At 41.6% G+C, this 23,391-nt stretch overlaps 1 protein-coding gene across 1 annotated transcript; it reads right to left on the bottom strand.

Moving 5' to 3' along the window:
* Window positions 1-1,324: 1,324 nt before the first annotated feature.
* Window positions 1,325-22,867, bottom strand: LOC145865656 (phosphatase and actin regulator 2). Its single transcript, XM_082970609.1, has 9 exons — window positions 22,559-22,867; window positions 20,588-21,125; window positions 18,457-18,641; window positions 17,589-17,745; window positions 15,923-15,978; window positions 11,611-11,672; window positions 10,092-10,229; window positions 9,144-9,220; window positions 1,325-8,983 (listed from the first exon to the last, which is right to left on the bottom strand). The coding sequence occupies exons 2-9, from the start codon at window positions 20,857-20,859 to the stop codon at window positions 8,968-8,970; spliced, it is 963 nt and encodes a 320-aa protein (XP_082826735.1). The 5' UTR covers window positions 20,860-21,125; window positions 22,559-22,867; the 3' UTR covers window positions 1,325-8,967.
* Between the last annotated feature and the right edge of the window lie 524 nt (window positions 22,868-23,391).

The raw sequence follows: 23,391 nt of genomic DNA, 5'->3' as shown, positions 1-23,391 counted from the left end.
ACGTAATAGGCGTAAAAGAAACGCCTGAAGCTAGATCCCTTAGAGCAGCGTTTCCCAAACTCAGTCCTGGGGACCCCCCTGGGTGCACCTTTTGTTTTTTGCCCTAGCACTATACAGTTGATTCAAATGATCAAAGCTTGACAATTAGTTATTTGAATCAGCTGTGTAGTGCTAGGGCAAAAACCAAAATGTGCACCCCTTGGGGTCCCCAGGACTGTGTTTGGGAAACCCTGCCCTATATTCGCGTCAGGTTCTCTCTCCATTATTTCCATTTCTCCTGAAAACTGGAACATCTGGTTGTTGGGGACTGCGAGGGGTGGAGTTGGAACTAGATTTGCAATTAAAGCCTTGTTTACATCTGGTGCTAACATGCATCCTTTGTCCTGATATTGTCCACATTCTGATTGTGCCCACATTGTATCTGTTGCACCAATGTGTCTCATTTCCCTCCACTGTGCCTGCATTGTAATCAGATATCGGTCCCCCCGTATGCAAATTATTTGACATATTCTTCTAAAATAATATTTAATTATTAATTTTAAGACTTATTGATGCCATAAGTCAATGGCGTCACAGGGCAAAGATGTTAGAAGACGGGATAATGATGATTTAAATGGTTTCACTGTCTAAAACCGTCTACACTTGTAAGATATCCAGACACAATGGATCCCTGACTACCTTCGGATCTGATCACAATCAGATCACAATGAGACTTAATCGTCTACACCTGTCTAAAAATGTGGGCACTATCAGAATGTTGACAAGATAAGGACAAAGGACGCATGTTAGAACCAGATATAAACAGGGCTTTAGGGGCCCGGCGGTGTACACTGACCATCGACGACAAGGCCAGCTATCAGGGGTGGTGGATACAAATGATTGACAAACAGTAACAGTAATCAATTGTCATTGATTGACAAACATTAACAGTAATTTGCATTGTAGACAAATGGAAGTGTCATAGTGGTGTCTGAGACGCAAGTCTTGCTTTTTTGATCTCTCTGACAGTTTTTCATTATCTGTCGTGTTTTAGTTAGTGACCAACATTTGCCGCCCCCAAGTCTACAGCATTCGATTACAACGGCAAACTCCGCCTTGGCCGCTTACATAGTTCAGGGTGCCCCGGCTGTGCAAAATGAGCTCACCCACTCTGTTGTTGTTCATGGCTGTAAACAGGAAGTCGCCTGGCTGTGTACCGTATGATGATGTTATATTGCTGAGCTTGGCAACCAGTGGAAAATGTGACATATGTACACTAATGTAAGTGCAAGCAATGTCTGTTTGACTGCTTCTCCCACATTAACCTGAAACCAATAAACCCCAACCCCATCCAAGTTTTATTGCTGTAACCCAATGGAAAGTGATACAAATTGACATACTCGATCTACCTTAGGATACTTCTAGTAAAATGAGACATTTAAGTGAGTTTTAAACCATCTGTTAACATAAAATGTGGGTTTAGCAGTTGTGACAAAAGGCTGGCCAGTAACCCACTCCAGTAGATGTCCACACACATATTAGCTACTCATATTTCCCTCACAGAGATATGCTCCTTCAAAATATTACGCAATTAATATTACTTGAAAACTTGTGTTTTCATGGCTTGGTCTGTCAATACACAAAACTTTACACAATGTTGGTGAAACAGTGTGTCTATATATAAATATATAGTTGAAGTCGGAAGTTTACATATACTTTGGTTGGAGTCATTAAAACTCGTTTTTCAACCACTCCACAAATTTCTTGTTAACAAACTATAGATTTGGCAAGTCAGTTAGGACATCTACTTTGTGCATGACACAAGTCATTTTTCAAACAATTGTTTACAGACAGATTATTTCACTTATAATTCACTGCATCACAATTCCAGTGGGTCAGAAGTTTACAAACACAAAGTTGACTGTGCCTTTAAACAGCTTGGAAAACTCCAGAAAATGATGTCATGGCTTTAGAAGCTTCCGATAGGCTAATTGACATCATTTGAGTCAATTTGAGGTGTACCTGTGGATGTATTTCAAGGCCTACCTTCAAACTCAGTGCCTCTTTGCTTTACATCATGGGAAAATCAAAAGAAATCAGCCAAGACCTCAGAAAAACAATTGTAGACCTCCACAAGTCTGGTTTATCTTTAGGAGCAATTTCCAAACGCCTGAAGGTACCACATTCATCTGTACAAACAATAGTACGCAATTATAAACACCATGGGACCACACAGCCGTCATACCGCTCAGGAAGGAGAAGCGTTCTGTCTCCTAGAGATGAACGTACCTTGGTGCGAAAAGTGCAAATCAATCCCAGAACAACAGCAACGGACCTTGTAAAGATGCTGGAGGAAACAGGTACAAAAGTATCTATATCCACAGTAAAACGAGTCCTATGTCGACATAACCTGAAAGGCCGCTCGGCAAGGAAGAAGCCACTGCTCCAAAACCGCCATAAAAAAGCCAGACTACGGTTTGCAACTGCACATGGGGACAAAGATCGTACTTTTTGGAGAAATGTCCTCTGGTCTGATGAAACAAAAATAGAACTGCTTGGCCATAATGACCATCGTTATGTTTAGAGGAAAAAGGGGGATGCTTGTAAGCCAAAGAACACCATCCCAACTGTGAAGCATGGGGGTGGCAGCAACATGTTGTGGGGGTGCTTTGCTGCAGGAGGGTCTGGTGCACTTCACAAAATAGATGGTATCATGAGAGAGGAGAATTATATGATTATATTAAAGCAACATCTCAAGACATCAGTCAGGAAGTTAAAGCTTGGTCGCAAATGGGTCTTCCAAATGGACAATGACCCCAAGCATACTTCCAAAGTTGTGGCAAAATGGCTTAAGGACAACAAAGTCAAGGTATTGGAGTGGCCATCACAAAGCCCTGACCTCAATCCTATAAATAATTTGTGGGCAGACTGGAAAAGCGTGTGAGAGCAAGGAGGCCTGACTCCGTTACACCAGCTGTGTCAGGAGGGATCGGCCAACATTTCCCAACTTATTGTGCTTGTGGAAGGCCATCCCGAAACGTTTGACCCAAGTTAGATAATATAAAGGCAATGCTACCAAATACTAATTGAGTGTATGTAAACTTCTGACCCACTGGGAATGTGATGAAAGAAATAAAAGCTGAAATAAATCACTCTCTCTACTATTATTCTGACATAAAAAATAAAGTGGTGATCCTAACTGACCTAAGACAGGGAATGTTTACTCGGATTAAATGTCAGGAATTGTGAAAAACTGAGTTTAAATGTATTTGGCTAAGGTGAATGTAATATATATATATATACACACATACACATATACACACATATATATACACATATACACACATATATATATACTGCTCAAAAAAATAAAGGGAACACTAAAATAACACATCCTAGATCTGAATGAATGAAATAATCTTATTAAATACTTTTTTCTTTACATAGTTGAATGTGCTGACAACATAATCACACAAAATAAATCAATGGAAATCCAATTTATCAACCCATCGAGGTCTGGATTTGGAGTCACACTCAAAATTAAAGTGGAAAACCACACTACAGGCTGATCCAACTTTGATGTAATGTCCTTAAAACAAGTCAAAATGAGGCTCAGTAGTGTGTGTGGCCTCCACGTGCCTGTATGACCTCCCTACAACGCCTGGGCATGCTCTTGATGAGGTGGCGGATGGTCTCCTGAGGGATCTCCTCCCAGACCTGGACTAAAGCATCCGCCAACTCCTGGACAGTCTGTGGTGCAACGTGGCGTTGGTGGATGGAGCGAGACATTATGTCCCAGATGTGCTCAATTGGATTCAGGTCTGGGGAACGGGTGGGCCAGTCCATAGCATCAATGCCTTCCTCTTGCAGGAACTGCTGACACACTCCAGCCACATGAGGTCTAGCATTGTCTTGCATTAGGAGGAACCCAGGGCCAATCGCACCAGCATATGGTCTCACAAGGGGTCTGAGGATCTCATCTCGGTACCTAATGGCAGTCAGGCTACCTCTGGCGAGCACATGGAGGGCTGTGCGGCCCCCCAAAGAAATGCCACGCCACACCATGACTGACCCACCGCCAAACCGGTGATGCTGGAGGATGTTTCTGGCAGCAGAACGTTCTCCACGGCGTCTCCAGACTCTGTCACGTCTGTCACATGTGCTCAGTGTGAACCTGCTTCCTCTGTGAAGAGCACAGGGCGCCAGTGGCGAATTTGCCAATCTTGGTGTTCTCTGGCAAATGCCAAACGTCCTGCACGGTGTTGGGCTGTAAGCACAACTCCCACCTGTGGACGTCGGGCCCTCATACCACCCTCATGGAGTCTGTTTCTGACCGTTTGAGCAGACACATGCACATTTTTGGCCTGCTGGAGGTCATTTTGCAGGGCTCTGGCAGTGCTCCTCCTGCTCCTCCTTGCACAAAGGCGGAGGTAGCGGTCCTGCTGCTGGATTGTTGCCCTCCTACGGCCTCCTCCACGTCTCCTGATGTACTGGCCTGTCTCCTGGTAGCGCCTCCATGCTCTGGACACTACGCTGACAGACACAGCAAACCTTCTTGCCACAGCTTGCATTGATGTGCCATCCTGGATGAGCTGCACTACCTGAGCCACTTGTGTGGGTTGTAGACTCCGTCTCATGCTACCACTAGAGTGAAAGCACCGCCAGCATTCAAAAGTGACCAAAACATCAGCCAGGAAGCATAAGAACTGAGAAGTGGTCTGTGGTCACCACCTGCCGATCCACTCCTTTATTGGGGGTGTCTTGCTAATTGCCTTTAATTTCCACCTGTTGTCTATTCCATTTGCACAACAGCATGTGAAATGTATTGTCAATCAGTGTTGCTTCCTAAGTGGACAGTTTGATTTCACAGAAGTGTGATTGACTTGGAGTTACATTGTGTTGTTTAAGTGTTCCCTTTATTTTTTTGAGCAGTGTATATATATTTATACACACACACATATATACACACACACACACATATATATATATATATATATACACACACACACACATATACATACATATTTTTATATATTTATATATACAGTGCATTCGGAAAGTATTCAAACACCTTGACTTTTTCAACATTTGTTACGTTACAGCCTTATTCTAAAATTGATTAAATTACTTTTTTCCCTCATCAATCTACACACATTTACATTTTTTCATTTACGTCATTTAGCAGACGCTCTTATCCAGAGCGACTTACAACACACATTACCCCATAATGACAAAGCAAAAACATTAGAAGCTTTGCAGGTAGCCTAGTAGTTAGAGTGTTGGGCCAGTAACCAAAAGGTCACTGGTTCAAATACCCGAGTCAACAAGGTGAAAAATCTGTCGATATGCCCTTGAGGAAGGCACTTAACCCTAATTTGCTCCATGGGCACTGTACTACTATGACCGACCCTGTTAAACAACACATTTCACTGCACCTATTCAGTGTGTGATTTTTTAAAATTTTGAAGCAGATCTGATTGAATAGAGCCCAAAGTCAACATATTACACCATTTCAGTGGCCATGGGGTCACTTTTAGTCTATGTAGCTAATACTGAAGGGTTATGGCATCTTCTTCCTGAGCATACACCGTTGATGGTTCGCATAAATGGTATCTATGTATGTGATCAACAATGGAACAATAAATCAATTTAGAGGCATATAATGCACGTATAGACCTCCTATATGCATGATGGATATGGGAGTGGCAATACATGTACAGTACCAGTAAAAAGTTTGGACACACCTACTCATTCAAGGGTTTTTCTTTATTTTGACTATTTTCCACATTGCAGAATAATAATGAAGACATCAAAACTATGAAATATCACATCATGTTATAACCAAAAAAGTGTTAAACAAATCAAAATATGTTTTAGATTCTTCAAAGTAGTCACCCTTGCCTTGATGACAGCTTCGCACTCTTGGCATTCTCTCAACCAGCTTCATGAAGTAGTCACCTGGAATGCATTTCAATTAACAGGTGTGTCTTGTTAAAAGTTAATTTGTGGAATTTCTTTCCTTCTTAATGCATTTGAGCCAATCAGTTGTGTTGTGACAAGGTAGGGGTGGTATACAGAAGACAGCCCTATTTGGTAAAAGACCAAGTCCATATTATGGCAAGAACAGCTCAAAAAAGCAAAGAGAAACGACAGTCCATCATTACTTTAAGACATGAAGGTCAGTCAATAAGGAAAATTTCAAAATTTCTTTAAGTGCAGTCGCAAAAACCATCAAGCGCTATGAAACTGGCTCTCATGAGGACCGGCACAGGAAAGGAAGACCCAGAGTTACCTCTGCTGCAGAGGATATGTTCATTAGAGTTACCAGCCTCAGAAATTGCAGCCCAAATAAATGTTTCAGAGTTCAAGTAACAGATACATCTCAACATCAACTGTTCAGAGGGGAATGCGTGAATCAGGCCTTCATGGTCGAATTGCTGCAAAGAAACCACTACTAAAGGACACCAATAAGAAGAAGAGGCTTGCTTGTGCCAAGAAACACAAGCAATGGACATTAGACTGGTGGAAATCTGTCCTTGGTCTGATGAGTCTAAATTTTAGATTTTTGGTTCCTTCAAGACTGTTGGAAAAGCATTCCTCATGAAGCTGGTTTAGAGAATGCCAAGAATGTGCAAAGCTGTCATCAAGGCTACTTTGAAGAATATAAAATCAAAAATATATTTAGATTCGTTTAACACTTTTTTGGTTACTACATGATTCCATATGTGTTATTTCATAGTTTTGATGTCTTCGCTGTTATTCTACTATGTAGAAAATAGTAAAAATAAAGAAAAACCCTTTAAGGTGTCCAAACTTTTGACTGGTACTGCATATACATGAATATTATGTACTGACATAATTCAAAGATACAGTACTCACACATGAACAGCACATAGCGCCATCAATACGAAACTCATCCTGTACATCACATCAATGTAAAAATCTATCGGATAATTGGCAGTAAACTTGTGATCATGCATCTGATATACATTATGTACAAAAAAATCCATAGAGTGAGAAACACATTGGCATGAATACTATGGTTCTCTTCCTATATTCTACAGCTGCCCTTAGCAGTCTGAAATGAATGTAAATTGATTGGTGCACCTCATCACAGAAATATCAAAGAAATGCTTCACATTTTATGACCAGGAAAAAAGCTTAATGGATTCATCTGGGACCGTAAAATACTAACATTTATCATATACTTTCAAACTACACAGACCATCCATTATTAACAGCTCAGTATCCAATCTGAAGGGCAGACCAATTTGTTCTGAACTTGCTCTAAATTTGGAAAGAGAGAGAGTAGAAGAATAGCCTACATAGATCAGTAGGGTCCACTCTGCTCTGTCCCTGTAAAAGATATGCTCAATAATGGTAAGTGTTCCAGAAAACATGACAAATACAGTAACAATACATATTCCTTACTATCTAGGCAAAATTAATGTAGTCCCAGCCACTTTACTATACTCAGCCTTGTCTTAGGACGGTAAGTTGGTGGTTGGAGACATCCCTCTAGTGGTGTGGGGGCTGTGCTTTGGCAAAGTGGGTGGGGTTATATCCTGCCTGTTTGGCCCTGTCCGGGGGTATCATCAGATGGGGCCACAGTGTCTTCTGATCCCTCCTGTCTCAGCCTCCAGTATTTATGCTGCAGTAGTTTATGTGTCGGGGGGCTAGGGTCAGTCTGTTACATCTGGAGTATTTCTCTTGTCTTATCCGGTGTCCTGTGTGAATTTAAATATGCTCTCTCTAATTCTCTCTTTCTCTCTTTCTGTCTTTCTCTCGGAGGACCTGAGCCCTAGGACCATGCCTCAGGACTACCTGGTATGATGACTCCTTGCTGTCCCCAGTCCACCTGGCCGTGCTGCTGCTCCAGTTTCAACTGTTCTGCCTGCGGCTATGGAACCCTGACCTGTTCACCGGACGTGCTTGTTGCACCCTCGACAACTACGATGATTATTATTATTTGACCATGCTGGTCATTTATGAACATTTTAACATCTTGACCATGTTCTGTTATAATATCCACCCTGCACAGCCAGAAGAGGACTGGCCACCCCTCATAGCCTGGTTCCTCTCTAGGTTTCTTCCTAGGTTTTTGGCCTTTCTAGGGAGTTTTTCCTAGGGAGTTTTTCCTAGCCACCGTGCTTCTTTCACATGCATTGCTTGCTGTTTGGGGTTTTAGGCTGGGTTTCTGTACAGCACTTTGAGATATCAGCTGATGTACGAAGGGCTATATAAATAAATTTGATTTGATTTGACTTTGAGATCAGCATCAACAATCACCCCTTAAATCAAGACCCAAACACCTTCATTTCCACCATCAAGACCACATGGCAGTAAAAGTAACCATTTCTTCTTAACACCTTGCCATGCACTTCCATGATTACGTTAAGTTAAGGACTATGTGTCTGATTTGGTTATATTTGTCATTGCACTGTTGAGGATGCTTGCAAGTAAGCATTGCATTGCACGGTTTACGTTGTATCCTGTGCATATCACAAATAAACATTGATTTTATTACTGTTACCTTTGGCTGGACTTGCCTAACCTACAACATTGTCATAGTTGCAAAACCACTTCCCTTCCAGTCCATGGGGACTTGGTCAAGGCCTGTTAAGGTGCTTTAGGGAAGCCAAAAAGGTATGTGGGTAATTAAATCAGTGCTGTGTTACAAAGTGCAACAGTTTTGTCCTTCATGGATACTGGCCTCTCTCTCTCTGTCTGTCTATCTTTTCACACAGCACTAAAGCCCAGTCTGGTCTGGTCTGTGTAAGCAGGTGTGGCCCAATGTAATCAACCTCTATTGATCTGTAGAGCTGGAGACAGGTTGGCCCTGGGAGACGGTGTCCATGTGTCCGTGCCTAGGGGCATCCAGGCCCGAGGCCCCGGGGAAAAGCCAGATGGTGAAGCCCGCAGCGGGGAGACAGAGCCTTTAGGCAGTGCCGGCAGCCGACCAGCACCCCCACTGGAGAGAGAAATGCCTCAGGGCCGATGGAATCTGCCAAGGCACAGGGAAACAGACACTGTTGGATCAGAACTGCAGTCTGCACCTCATAGCACACTGTTACTCGGATTAAATCAAACAACAGTTTATTATCTTGTATGACTCATAATGAAGTGTAATGTCTGGGGATCAATAATGTTCAAGTTGTCATTACCTGGTAAATTGCTTGCTCTCTTCATGAACTTCCATCTCTTTGCTTTTGAACTCATTCAGTTCTTTACGGATAGCAGCCTGAGGGAATATAAACATTCAGTTCTTTATGGATAGCAGCCTGAGGGAATATAAACATTCAGTTCTTTATGGATAGCAGCCTGAGGGAATATAAACATTCAGTTCTTTACGGATAGCAGCCTGAGGGAATATAAACATTCAGTTCTTTACGGATAGCAGCCTGAGGGAATATAAACATTCAGTTCTTTACAGATAGCAGCCTGAGGGAATATAAACATTCAGTTCTTTATGGATAGCAGCCTGAGGGAATATAAACATTCAGTTCATTATGGATAGCAGCCTGAGGGAATATAAACATTCAGTTCTTTATGGATAGCACCCTGAGGGAATATAAACATTCAGTTCATTATGGATAGCAGCCTGAGGGAATATAAACATTCAGTTCATTATGGATAGCAGCCTGAGGGAATATAAACATTCAGTTCATTATGGATAGCAGCCTGAGGGAATATAAACATTCAGTTCATTATGGATAGCAGCCTGAGGGAATATAAACATTCAGTTCTTTATGGATAGCAGCCTGAGGGAATATAAACATTCAGTTCTTTATGGATAGCAGCCTGAGGGATTCATAGATGAATTGTCAAATGTATAGATTAATTGTCAAACTATCAGACCATCAATAGCTTCAGACAGGCAACATATTTAATATAACTGAAGATGAAATGGTAGATAACTCATTATCTGTGAATAATGTATTTACAGCATTGTTTAGGGGGCTGGAATACATAAGGTAGAAAATGCTAACAAAAAGTTTTTTAATTATGCCTTTTTATAACCTCTCTTATTACAAGTATTTAATGGCATTATGAATGGCATGTGTTTTAGTCGCTTTAGCAATAACATTATACGGTAGGAGTCTGGGACCCACTTTGTCAGCTGGCGTGAGCCTGGTCCAGGGTTTGTCTGCGCGGCGGTCATAGTCCTTAGCATCTGTGCACTCCACATACTCATTGAAGCGCAGAATCCGCCGAGCCACCAGCTCTGCTACTGTCGGCCTCACACTCAGCTATACAAACACACACGAAATAAACAGAGTGGACAAAACATTAGGAACATCTTTCCATGACATAGACTGACCAGGTGAATCCAGGTGAAAGTTATAATCCCTTATTGATGTCACTTGTTAAATCCACTTCAGTCAGTGTAGATGAAGGGGAGGAGACAAGTTAAATAAGGACTAAGCCTTGAGACAATTGAGACATGGATTGTGTATGTGTGCCATTAAGAGGGTGAAAGACCAAGACAAAAGATTTAAGTGCCTTTGAATGGGGTATGGTAGTAGGTGCATCAGTATGTGTCAAGAAATGCAACGTTGCTTGGTGTGTATCAAGAATGGTCCACCACCCAAAGGACATACAGCCAACTTGACACAACTGTGGGAAGCATTGGAGTCAACATGGGCCAGCATCCCTGTGGAACGCTTTCGACACCTTGTAGAATCCATGCCCTGACGAATTGAGGCTGTTTTGAGGGGGTGTTCCTAGTGTTTGGCATATTCAGTGTAAGTAGCCAGTGATTGACAACTGTAAAGTGTGACTTCTAGACAAGACAGCTGGGGCATGGGAGATGGATAGAGAGTTGTTGGAAGAGTTTAAGTCCTTCCACAATGCCATACAGGAGCATTGTGTTGAAACTACACTCCAGTTCTCATTATATCTAAGGTCAAGCAGTGTTGGCCTAACCCTGGAAAATTCCCTCTTCCCCCTGCCACCACAGGGGCGAGCAATCTGAGGAATTTCAAGCAGCCCGATACTACACTGAGGCATGCTTCTCACACAGAGCTGGAATGCCCTACAGTATGCACTGTGGCAACTGAGTCATACAGTTGCTGCATTTTGGCTTGTCAAAAAACTCTAAAATGATGACTTTGTTATTTTCTATTATACTTTTTTAAAACAATGGAATAAACACAATCATCTTCCTCCACCTTCAATATGGGTTCTGAATGTGACATTGTGTGCACCCCCTCACAATGAGTGCACCCCCCCACATTGTGTGCACCTTCTCACATTGTGTGCAACCCCTCACATTGTGTGCACACCCTCACATTGTGTGCACCCCCTCACATTGTGTGCACCCCCTCACATTGTGTGCACCCCCTCACATTGTATAACCCTAAATGAGTTTGACATTTGTTTGGTAATTCATAAATTCATAAATTGTTTGGTAATTCAGTCAATGAGATTGACATTTTATTGGTAATTCAGAAACTAAGACATTATTTGGTAATTCAGTGAATATCAGTCTGAAATGTGTTTGGTTCCAGTTAATTCAGTTCCGACTATGTCCACCAGATGGATCTGTGTACCACAAATATCATCAGACATAAAATCAATGAGATGCAGACATTCAGCAGGCTTACCTAAACATAGTATAAATGACAGTACCTTTCGGGAGAGTCTCCTTTTAATCTCTTGTATGGCTTCATGTTGATCAGCTTCATTTGTCTCTGTAGTGAAATTAAAAAGAAGTTGTAAGTAGGCTGGGGTGGTACTTTACGACCCAATATAGCGATTATTAATTAAGCAATGTGGTCATCTACAAATGGATGGAAAAGATTGATCTGGAAATGATACGGTGCTTATCTTTCCAATTGATGTTGGAGTGAGCCATATGGCTACATCTACAAAACAGATGTCCTGGAATATGGAATTATCTCAACAGAAGTCTGCTTTTGAGGTCTGAAAACATCTGACAAACTTTGATTTTAGAGTTGTATTTTGTTAACCATACATAGTCAACCCTTTAAACCCGAGCCCAGCATAGACCATTGTTCTATTCTTCAACAGGTAGTTGTTGAGTGTCTAACAGATGTGCATAGCGTCCCTGAGAGGCTATGCGACCTTTGCCGTTAGCAGTTCCGCTGGAGGGCTACTCATCTGCTTTCAATAAGGCAACAGCCAGTTAACTGTTCTCTCTCTCTTAGTATTATGATTCCACTACAAAGACCTCATAAATAATGCAGTAACACCCAAGCAAGATGACAACAACAAAATGGCCCCCTTTCACTGCTTCCTGTTTAATAGACAGGAAGTCTCCATGTGAACATTGACCGTATTACAGGAACATGTTTGTGCCTGTTCGTCAAATGGTACTAGGATTTTTCTGTGAAGTGTTCTGATGCACTTCAGATAAAGTTTGATTTGATTAGAACAACGTTAGCTTCTAGCAGATATAGAGAATGATCAGGTAAACATACAGATGTAGGATCTTTATTTGAGCCAATTTGCTACAGTAGGAAAATAATCCTACAGCAACAGAAAATGTGCATCATCATGTGGATTACACTTAATGGACATTATTCTAGGGGTTGATACATTTTTCGTAAGGGAAAATCTATCAGAAATTTCTAAGTGGAAATTACAAACTTCAGAAGCCTTTTAAAACCTAATATGCACTAAGTTCTACTGCAACTAGGTGATCAAGTTAAGATTCTAGATCTGTAAAGAACACATTCCTATTGACTTTTATCCTGCCATTCTCCGACCAACAATGTTTTAACACTGTCTGGCACAATAAGAGCTCAAGATGTTGTCCTCTTAAATTGTTTTATTTTGACTGGTCATGTTCAATCTGCTGTAATGTGTTTCCCCACATTGATTTACTAACCAATAAACTGGGCAAGCAGATGGGCCATCAGTCAATAACTGTCCCTCCCTCCATATCAATGGACCACAGGAGGTACGTGGCACCTTAATTGGGGAGAACTGGCTCGCGGTAATGGCTGGAGCTGTTTCAGTGGAATGGTATCAAATACATCAAACACACGGTTTAATGCCATTCCATTTGCTCCGTTCCAGCCATTATTATGAGCCGTCCACCACTCAGCAGCCTCTACGGCAATGCACCGATAGACTTTGATACACAACTGTCCAAGCCAGAAGAACAACTTCACCTTTGTCTTGGATTCCAGCCGGGCTAATTCATTCACATACAATGTCTTCTAACGAAAACCTGTAAGGATAATTCATTCACATACACCCTCTCCTTATGAAAACCTGTAAGGCTAATTCCTACACTACCGGTCAAAAGTTTTAGAAAGCCTACTCATTCAAGGGTTTTTCTTTATTTGTACTATTTTCTACAATGTAGAATAATAATGAAGACATCAAAACTATGAAATAACACGTAGTAACCAAAATGATGTAGTAACCAAAAAAATGTTAAACAAATCAAAGCATATTTTATATTTGAGATTCTTCAAATAGCCACACTTTGCCTTGATGACAGCTTTGCACACTCTTGGCATTCTCTCAACCAGCTTCATGAGGAGTGCTTTTCCAACAGAGTTCCAACATATGCTTTTCCTTCACTCTGTGGTCCGACTCATCCCAAACCATCTCAATTTGGTTGAGGTCGGCGATTGTGGAGGACAGGTCATCTGATGCAGCACTCCATCACTCCCCTTCTCTGTAAAATAGCCCTTACACAGCCTGGATGTATTTTGGGTCAATGTCCCATTGAAAAACAAATGATAGTCCCACTAAGCCCAAACCAGCTGGGATGGCGTATTGCTGCAGAATGCTGTGGTAGCCATGCTGGTTAAGTGTGCCTTGAATTCTAAATAAATCACAGACAGTGTCACCAGAAATGCACCCCCACACCATAACACCTCCTCCTCCAAGCTTTACGGTGGGAAATACACATGCAGAGATTATCTGTTCACCCACACCTCGTCTCACAAAGACACGAAGGTTGGAACCAAAAATCTCCAATTTGGACTCCAGACCAAAGGACAAATTTCCACCGGTCTAATGTCCATTGCTTGTGTTTCTTGGCCCAAGTAAGTCCCTTCTTGTTATTGGTGTCCTTTAGTAGTGGTTTCTTTGCAGCAATTCGACCATGAATGCCTGATTCACGCAGTCTCTTCTTAACAGTTGATGTTGAGATGTGTCTGTTACTTGAACTCTGTGAAGCATTTATTTTGGCTGCAATTTCTGAGGCTGGTAACTCTAATGAACATATCCTCTGCAGCAGAGGTAACTCTGGGTCTTCCTTTCCAGTGGCGGTCCTCATGAGAGCCAGTTTCATCATAGCGCTTGATGGTTTTTGCGACTGCACTTGAAGAAACTTTCAAAGTTCTTGAAATATTCCATATTGACTGACCTTCATGTCTTAAAGTAATGATGGAATGTCATTTCTCTTTGCTTATTTGAGCTGTTCTTGCCATAATATGGACTTGGTCTTTTACCAAATAGGGCTGTCTTCTGTATACCACCCCTACCTTGTCACAACACATCTGATTGGCTCAAACGCATTAAGAAGGAAAGAAATTCCACAAATGAACTTTTAACAAGACACACCTGTTAATTGAAATGCATTCCAGGTGACTACCGCATGAAGCTGGTTGAGAGAACGCCAAATGTGTGCAAAGCTGTCATCAAGGCAAAGGGTGGCTATTTGAAGAATCTTAAATATAAAATATATTTTGATTTGTTTAACACTTTTTTGGTTACTATATGATTCCGTATGTGTTATTTCATAGTTTGATTTCTTCACTATTATTCTACAATGTAGAAAATAGTAAAAATAAAGAAAAACCTTTGAATGAGTAGGTGTTCTAAAACTTTTGACCGGTAGTGTACACCGTCTCCTTATGAAAACCTGTAAGGCTAATTCATACACTGTCTCCTTATGAAAACCTGTAAGGCTAACTCATACACCGTCTCCTTATGGAAACCTGTAAGGCTAACTCATACACCGTCTCCTTATGAAAACCTGTAAGGCTAATTCATACACCGTCTCCTTGTGAAAACCTGTAAGGTTAACTCATACACCGTCTCCTTATGAAAACCTGTAAGGCTAATTCATACACCGTCTCCTTATGGAAACCTGTAAGGCTAACTCATACACCGTCTCCTTATGAAAACCTGTAAGGCTAACTCATACACCGTCTCCTTATGGAAACCTGTAAGGCTAACTCATACACCGTCTCCTTATGAAAACCTGTAAGGCTAATTCATACACCGTCTCCTTGTGAAAACCTGTAAGGTTAACTCATACACCGTCTCCTTATGAAAACCTGTAAGGCTAATTCATACACCGTCTCCTTGTGAAAACCTGAGATGCTAATTCATTCACATACACCGTCTCCTTATGAAAACCTAACTATATACTCTAGGTCCTGTTAGCAGACGCTTTTATCCAAAGCGACTGACAGTCATGCGCACATGCATTTTTCCCGAGACTACCTCAATCCAGCCATTATTATGAGCCGTCTTCCACTCAGCTGCCTCCACTGCAGTGCACCATTAGACCTTGATGCACAAGCCAGAATAACACCTTATTATGAGCCGGCCATAATAATGGCTAGATTGAGGTAGTCCTGGGAATCGAACCAACTATCCTGGCATTGCAAACTAGAGGACCACTAGTCTAGCATCAACCTTTGACTGAATGGGATAATGTCATCAGCCTATTAAGGTCATGTGGAACTGAACTGATCTATAATGACCAAAGACAAACAGACCTTGGAGGGGGAATGTCTTGTTGTGCTGCTGTAGCCTGACTGGGGCCAGTGTGGTCCTGTCTGTCTGTGGTCTGACTGGGGCCAGTGTGGTCCTGTCTGTCTGTGGTCTGACTGGGGCCAGTGTGGTCATGTCTGTCTGTGGTCTGACTGGGGCCAGTGTGGTGCAGTCTGTGGTGCTGTCTGTCTGTGGTCCTGTCTGTCTGTGGTGCTGTCCGTCTGTGATCACTCACGTTTCAGAATGTTCCTCTGCTCCAGTTCCTCAGTACTGGGCCTCTGACTAAGTCGTCTGTGAGGCACAGAGAGGGAGAAGGAAGTGAGACAACACCACTGTGATTTGTTCCCCAAAAGCTTTATAGCACTAGGATCATTTTAAGTCCCTTGGATGAAAGATGATTTTAGTGCTACCAAATTTTCAGGAATCTCACACCAGAACAGTTATTTCAGATTAGATACAATGTTGATGACAAACAAATACTGTTATGAGAAAGTAGGTTTTGGAGACTTGGCTCCATCACATCTCATCATTCTATCCACAACTTTAATAGCCCAGGGTAATGTTATCAACCCCCCACTGATGAGTGGAATCTTAGAAGAAGCCTCGGGTTATGGTGGATCCCAAAGCTAGAGATACCTACTGCTGCTTCAGACAGTGGTGTATCAGTGTTTCCTCTGGAAACATGTGTAGCAGTGGGGGGAAAAGGTCGCAGAGGGGGGTTGAAGGGGGTGGGTCCCTCCTATATTTTTATGTAGGACTGAGAAGCTCAGTTCTGGTGACTTTTTAAAAGGATTAATTAAAATAATTATGCTGACACCATCAAAAGTAGAATTCCCACCTCCAGAAATTAGCCCAATAACACATTAGTAAAATGATTTTAACATATTGGGCCATGTACAGTATATAGCCTATGCATGGTCAATATTATCAGGTATGCTATTAGCAATAAACATTATCACCTTTAGCCCAACTGATGCTGCCAAGCGCAAATAAATAGGCTGAAGCATGGGTTTGCCTATCTGCATTTACCCTATTGGTCTAATCATTAGCCAGATCTCAAATGTGATCTTTTAACTAGTTATTATCATATTGATTAATTTTATGTCCCAAAAAACTTGCATAAACACTGAATATAATGTAGGCCTACCTGTTAGGGTAACTTAGGGTAACTTGCCACCTGGGGTAAAAAGCCCCCTGGCTGTATTTCTCACAGAAACCACTTCATGTCACAATTTTTCCCCCAACACTTTCCCTGTTTCCACTACTCTTGCTCAACAAAAAATATTATCTCATCACAATTTTTTATGTCATTCCAAAGAAATAATTTTGAGGTAGAGAGGCCTACAACTAACCAGTGTTACATTTAGCCCCACTCTCCCCTATGCACACTGCGAATTGCGGAGTGGTAATGTGTAACCATGCGTCTGTTAAAAACCCCAGGTTTAAAATGGCGTATTTCGCGCATATTTATGAGTTGAGAAATAAATAAAGTAGGAATGGAAAGCTGGGATTCCCAAACAAAAGCCATTAAAACTGTTGTTTTCATGATTGCAAGAATTGTTGTGCATTGACTACTTGTCAGAATGCATGTTTCCCTCCCTGTGGCACTTATAACATGAATGCGCCACGAGAGGAATATTTATTTATCCGACTAGGTAAATAGATTTATATAGCCGACTAGGTAAATAGATAAAATATTCTACTATGGGGTTGTTAGATTTTTCTATTAATTGTTCGTTTTGTTTTCACAGGATTTTTTTTTTCATGTTCCATTGTTGCGTGGCGGCAATGATTTGCCGTTGAGCAGCACCACAGGAAAATGAGTGCAGCGGAAACACCGGTGTGTGTGTCTGTGTGTGTATATGTGTATGTGTGCATGACTCCAGGGGTGTACTCTGTACCTCACTAGCTTGGAGTGAATCTGCTGGCGGAGTTCCTGCCTCTCGGTCTCAGAGGTACGAGGCAGGATGTTCTTCTCCTCCAGCTCTCTCTTGCTGGGCCGGTTGCCAAGTCTGATGGCCAGGGTGTCCCTGCGGTGGATCTTATTGGCTAGAGAGCCTACAAAACCAATAATAATCATGTAAATCCAGCTAGCCCCCCAGTTTTATACTGTAGGAAAGTGTTCTGTGCAGTATATATAATAGTACATATAAAACCACCCAGAAAGAAACACAAGAAGTGACATTGTTTTCAACTGTGTTTTAGTTGTTTCTAGTCCATGTGTCTAGTCCATGTGTCTAGTCCATGTGTCTAGTCCATGTGTCTAGTCCATGCGTCTAGTTTAAGCAAGCCTAAATATCTAATAGAGGGATAATTCATTTACATTACATTACATTTAAGTCATTTAGCAGACGCTCTTATCCAGAGCGACTTACAATTTAAAATGTTTCTTTTGTTTTTTTACCAAGCTAAATTATCTCACATCATTGGCAGATCATTTTTTGTTGTTAATTAAAATAAGCAAAATTAAGATATTTTTCAAGATTTTTTACCTTAAGACAATTCAAATATCTTGGTTAATAAAATAAAATAAGCAAAAAGATCTGCCGTAAGATAATTTAGCTAGGTAAGAATTGAACAACACTTATTTTAAGTTAATTATTCCTCAATATAAGATATTTAGGCTTGCTTAGATTTCACGTTTTGCAGTGAGTGCACTTGTGGCTATGGATTAATTTGTTGCAAAGGCTGGACAGCATACAAGACTGACTGACTAAAGGCTAGAATACAATTAGCTGTAAGCTTCTATATCTGCGACGGATTCCTTACTTGTGGTATACTCGTCGTCCTCATCCTCGTCCTCGTCTTCGTCTCGGTAGAGGATGGGCCCATCTGAGTCGGAGTCGCTGACTGTGGACTGGTTGTCAGACTCCGTAGTGCTGTCTGGGATGACTGTAACCTCTGGGCTCTCCAGGTTAACACTGTGGAGCTTCTCACCAATCCCATTGGTAGGCCTGGAATCATATCATCAAAACTCTGATAAAGCGTTCTTACTTGATTGATTCTTGTCTATTGATTGATTTATCATGTCCATTGTTGTCCTTGTTGCATAATGGAAAATGGCGATTAAAAAATTCAGATGAAGGGTGTATAGACCAAAACGCTGGTGAAAACAGGCCTTTTCTTTCCCAAAAGGTTTTTCCTCATGAATCTGGCATCATGCAAGATAAATTATCCTCTTTCCAATGGTTAAAGGCATACATCACAGACAGGGTTCCCAAACGTTTCACTCAAGCCCCTCTTCCAGCACTGGAGAACATCCCATGCATGACCAAGTGCAATACCCCTGGGAAATGATCCAGCTTCTCTGGGAGAATAAGTGTATATCAGTAAATGATACAGTACAATATTCCACACAGAATAGCTTTTTACACTGCTGTGCTGTCTTCTGAATCTGCAGTACTGTTTGACTCCCAATGCTGCTAACCATCTCAAGCTGGAAAACACAGACAATGAGGGAACAACGTTGTTATTGGGTAGGTTGCCACACCGTGCTCCATCCCGTAATCCTGTTGGAACTGTCTGATCCATTTACACCTGCAGTAAGACTTACATCATCCCTTCAATGGAGTTTTGTAAAGCATACTGTATTATTATGGTAATCGTGATTGCGGTAAAGAGCTTTCCCACCAATACCACCTGATTTCATTCCAAAGTTTCGGAAGAGTAATCATGATGGAAGACACCTTTTTATTTTCTTCAGTTACTACCAGCCTGGGTCAAATATATAACTTAACTACTTTCAAATACTTGAAATGCGCTTGATTTAATTGGCCTGGTTTGATGGAACCAATGGAATGGTCCCAAAAGTGCAGAATTCAAGCTACATCAAGTGTACCTCAAATACTTTGAAGTATTTCTGCGTTTGACCCAGGTCTGCTTCACTTTATGAACTCAGACCTGCTATATGGACGCAAAGTGCACAACTCAAAAGCCTTGTAGCAGGAGACAGCAAGAACTTTCCCTTCCATTCCTGCATGTACAATATGACGGAGTGTGTTTCCCGCATACAGATGTAAGATCTTAATTTGAGCCAGTTTGCTACAGCAGGAAAAAATCTTGCAGCAACAGGACATTTACATTTACATTTTAGTCATTTAGCAGACGCTCTTATCCAGAGCGACTTACAGTAGTGAATGCATACATTTCATTTAATGCATTTTTTATTTATTTTTATATATTTTTTTGTACTGGCCCCCCGTGGGAATCAAACCCACAACCCTGGCGTTGCACACACCATGCTGGTGTTGCAAACACCATGTTCTACCAACTGAGCCACAGGGAAGCAGGAAATGTGAAATATTATGTGGATTATAATTAATGGACATTTTTGTAGGGGTTGATAGATTTTTCGTAAGGGATAATCAGGTCTAACATTTCTAAGTGGAAATGACAAACTTCAGAATACCTTTTAAACCTCAAGCACACTATAAGTTTAAAATGTCCTGCATTGCAGGAAAGTTCTCAAGTAACAGGGTGATCAAATTAAGACCCTACATCTGTAGCAGGATGCTCATGATAAACAAGGCCATGCTTAATCAGATGCACCTCAAAACTCTCAACCTTTTCTGATGAATGTCGTTCTCTGAGATGAACGAACATTGCCATGCCTCAATATAGATTTTCAGCAAGCATCTGTTCAGCTGCTCCAGTAGGTGTTTAGAGTACAGTAGCTAGCAGAATACCACAGTACAGCCTGGGAACATACTTCAAATATAATGAAACTTCAACTATATGGTTCTGTCTGCAAGAATGTTCATACAATATAAATGTCATTCTAATTCTGTTTTTCATACCCTTATGAAGTGGCTTTGTGGCATTGCTGAACAATAACATTTTCTGTGCTGTTTTTTCTCTGTCTGAAACCCCATAATAAGGCTTTTCTGCACTAGATACATACCTCCAATTTTTCTCTAAGTCATGGTCTTCGTCCCCCGACTGTTGCTCATGGTCACCTCCTCTATCTTTCCCAGTCCCCAGGGCTTCCTCCGTGGAGCTCTCGCTTTGAGACTCAGTGAAGGAAGTGTCCTCAGTGGTGCTGTTGACAAGGGGGGCTTTCTCTCCAGGGTCCTGAGGGCCAGCACCTGAGGCATTATCTTTATCCACCCCAGGTAGAGAGGAGTCATCCTGAGCAGCAGGCCTGCCTTCTGGGCCAGAAGAGGGATCCTCCATACCCCCCTGGTTTCCATCCCCAGGACCCGTGAGCTGTCTTTCACCTGGTAGGCTGTCTGTGTCTGGGGAGGCCTTGGGGGCTCCAGAGAAGTGGGAAGGGTCAGTTGCTAGTTGGAGCTCGCGCTTGTTGGTCTTCTCTGTCCCGGTTGGATTGGCAGGCCTGTCCTTGGAGATCTTTGTGGTACACGGCGTGGACAATGAGGAGGATGAGGACTGGGCCGTGGTCTTGGATGTGCCTCCAGTTTTCTTAGGATGAGAGGATTTGGCTAAGAGGAGAGGAAACTGCATTAGGTTTATTTTAAACAACAGCAAAAACTGGCTGATGTCCTGTTGTATTTTATGCGCTTTTGTTTTTGCTGTCATTTTAAATGACGAGCCCAGGGACTTCAGACGAACATGAGCCTTTTGTTTAAATCTGGAACATTAACAGTCAATGATATAACAAATATATATATACGTTCTATAGAATGTTGTGGTCATGTGATAGAAATAGAAGAGTAAAATAATAATAATAATAATTTGGGTGTATTATAAACATGCATTTTTTGCAAAACCCAACTCTCCCTGAGACACCCTCGGAGAGTGGGGTCACGGCCAGGGTCAGGGTAAGATTATTAGTGGCTTTGAAAGAGATCGTATTGTGTATAGTGGTCATATTGTGGATAGAGGTCGTATTGTGGACAGAGGTCGTATTGTGGATAGAGGTCGTATTGTGGACAGAGATCGTATTGTGGACAGAGATCGTATTGTGGACAGAGGTCGTATTGTGGACAGAGGTCGTATTGTGGACAGAGGTCGTATTGTGGACAGAGGTCGTATTGTGGACAGAGGTCATATTGTGGACAGGGGTCGAATTGTAGACAGAGGTCGTATTGTGGATAGAGGCGTATTGTGGATAGAGGTATTGGTATTTGTAGTTATTATGGATCCCCATTAGCTGCTGCTAAGGCTGTACCACGTTCATCAGTAAAACAATAGTACGCAAGTATAAACACCATGGGATCACGTAGCCATCATACCGCTCAGGAAGGAGACGCATTCTGTCTCCTAGAGATGAATGTACTTTGGTGCGAAAAGTGCAAATCATTCCTAGAACAACAGCAAAGGAACTTGTGAAGATGCTGGAGGAAACAGGTACAAAGTATCTATATCCACAGTAAAACGCTCAGCAAGGAAGAAGCCATTGCTCCAAAACCACCATAAAAAAGCCAGACTATGGTTTGCAACTGCACATGGGGACAAAGATTGTACTTTTTAGAGAAATGTCCTCTGGTCTGATGAAACAAAAATAGAACTGTTTGGCCATAATGACCATCGTTATGTCTGGAGGAAAAAGGGGATGCTTGCAAGCCGAAGAACACCATCCCAACCGTGAAGCACGGGGTGGCAGCATCATGTTGTGGAGGTGCTTTGCTGCAGGAGGGACTTCACAAGATAGATGGCATCATGAGAAAATAAAATTTACGTGGATATATTGAAGCAGCATCTCAAGACATCAGTCAGGAAGTTAAAGCTTGGTTGCAAATGGGTCTTCCAAATGGACAATGACCCCAAGCATACTTCCAAAATTGTGGCAAAATGGCTTAAGGACAACAAAGTCAAGGTATTGGAGTGGCCATCACAAATCCATGACCTCAATTCCATAGAACATTTGTGGGCAGAACTGGAAAAGCGTGTGAGAGCAAGGAGGCCTACAAACCTGACTCCGTTACACCAGCTCTGTCAGGAGGAATGGGCCAAGATTCACTCAACTTATTGTGGGAAGCTTGTGGAAGGCTACCTGAAACGTTTGACCCAAGTTAAACAATTTAAAGGCAATGCTACCAAATACTAATTGAGTGTATGTAAACGTATGACCCACTAGGAATGTGATGACAGATATATATAAAAGCTGAAATAAATAATTCTCTCCACAATTTTTCTGACATTTCACATTTTTAAAACGAAGTGGTGATCCTAACTGACCTAAGACAGGGAATTTTTACTAGGATTAAATGTCAGGAATTTTGAAAAACTGAGTTTAAATGTACAGTTGAAGTCGGAAGTTTACATACACCTTAGCCAAAGACATTTAAATTCAGTTTTTCACAATTCCTGACATTTAATCCTAGTACAAATGTCCTACCTGGATTATATTGGAGAGGCTTCCATTAAAGAACACCCTCTGCGTTCTGTTAGACAAGTAACTCTTTATCCACAATATAGCAGGGTGTGTAAAGCCATAACACATATGTTTTTCCAGCAGCAGACTATGATCGTTAATGTCAAAAGCCACACTGAAGTCTAACAAAACAGCCCCCACAATCTTTTTATCATAACTTTCTCTCAGCCAATCATCAGTCATTTGTGTAAGTGCTGTGGTTGTTGTACGTCCTTCCCTATAAGTGTGCTGAACGTCTGTTGTCAATTTGTTTACTGTAAAATAGCATTGCATCTGGTCAAACACCATTTTTTCAAAAAGTTTACTAAGGTTTGGTAATAGGCCGATTGGTCGGCTATTTGAGCCAGTTAAAGGGGCTTTATTGTTCTTAG

Source organism: Salmo salar, chromosome 28, assembly GCF_965601325.2.
Source record: "Salmo salar chromosome 28, fSalSal1, whole genome shotgun sequence".
NCBI lineage: Eukaryota > Metazoa > Chordata > Actinopteri > Salmoniformes > Salmonidae > Salmo > Salmo salar.
The sequence above is the reverse complement of the archived record's forward strand: the minus strand, read 5'-3'. Positions and strand labels throughout refer to the sequence as shown.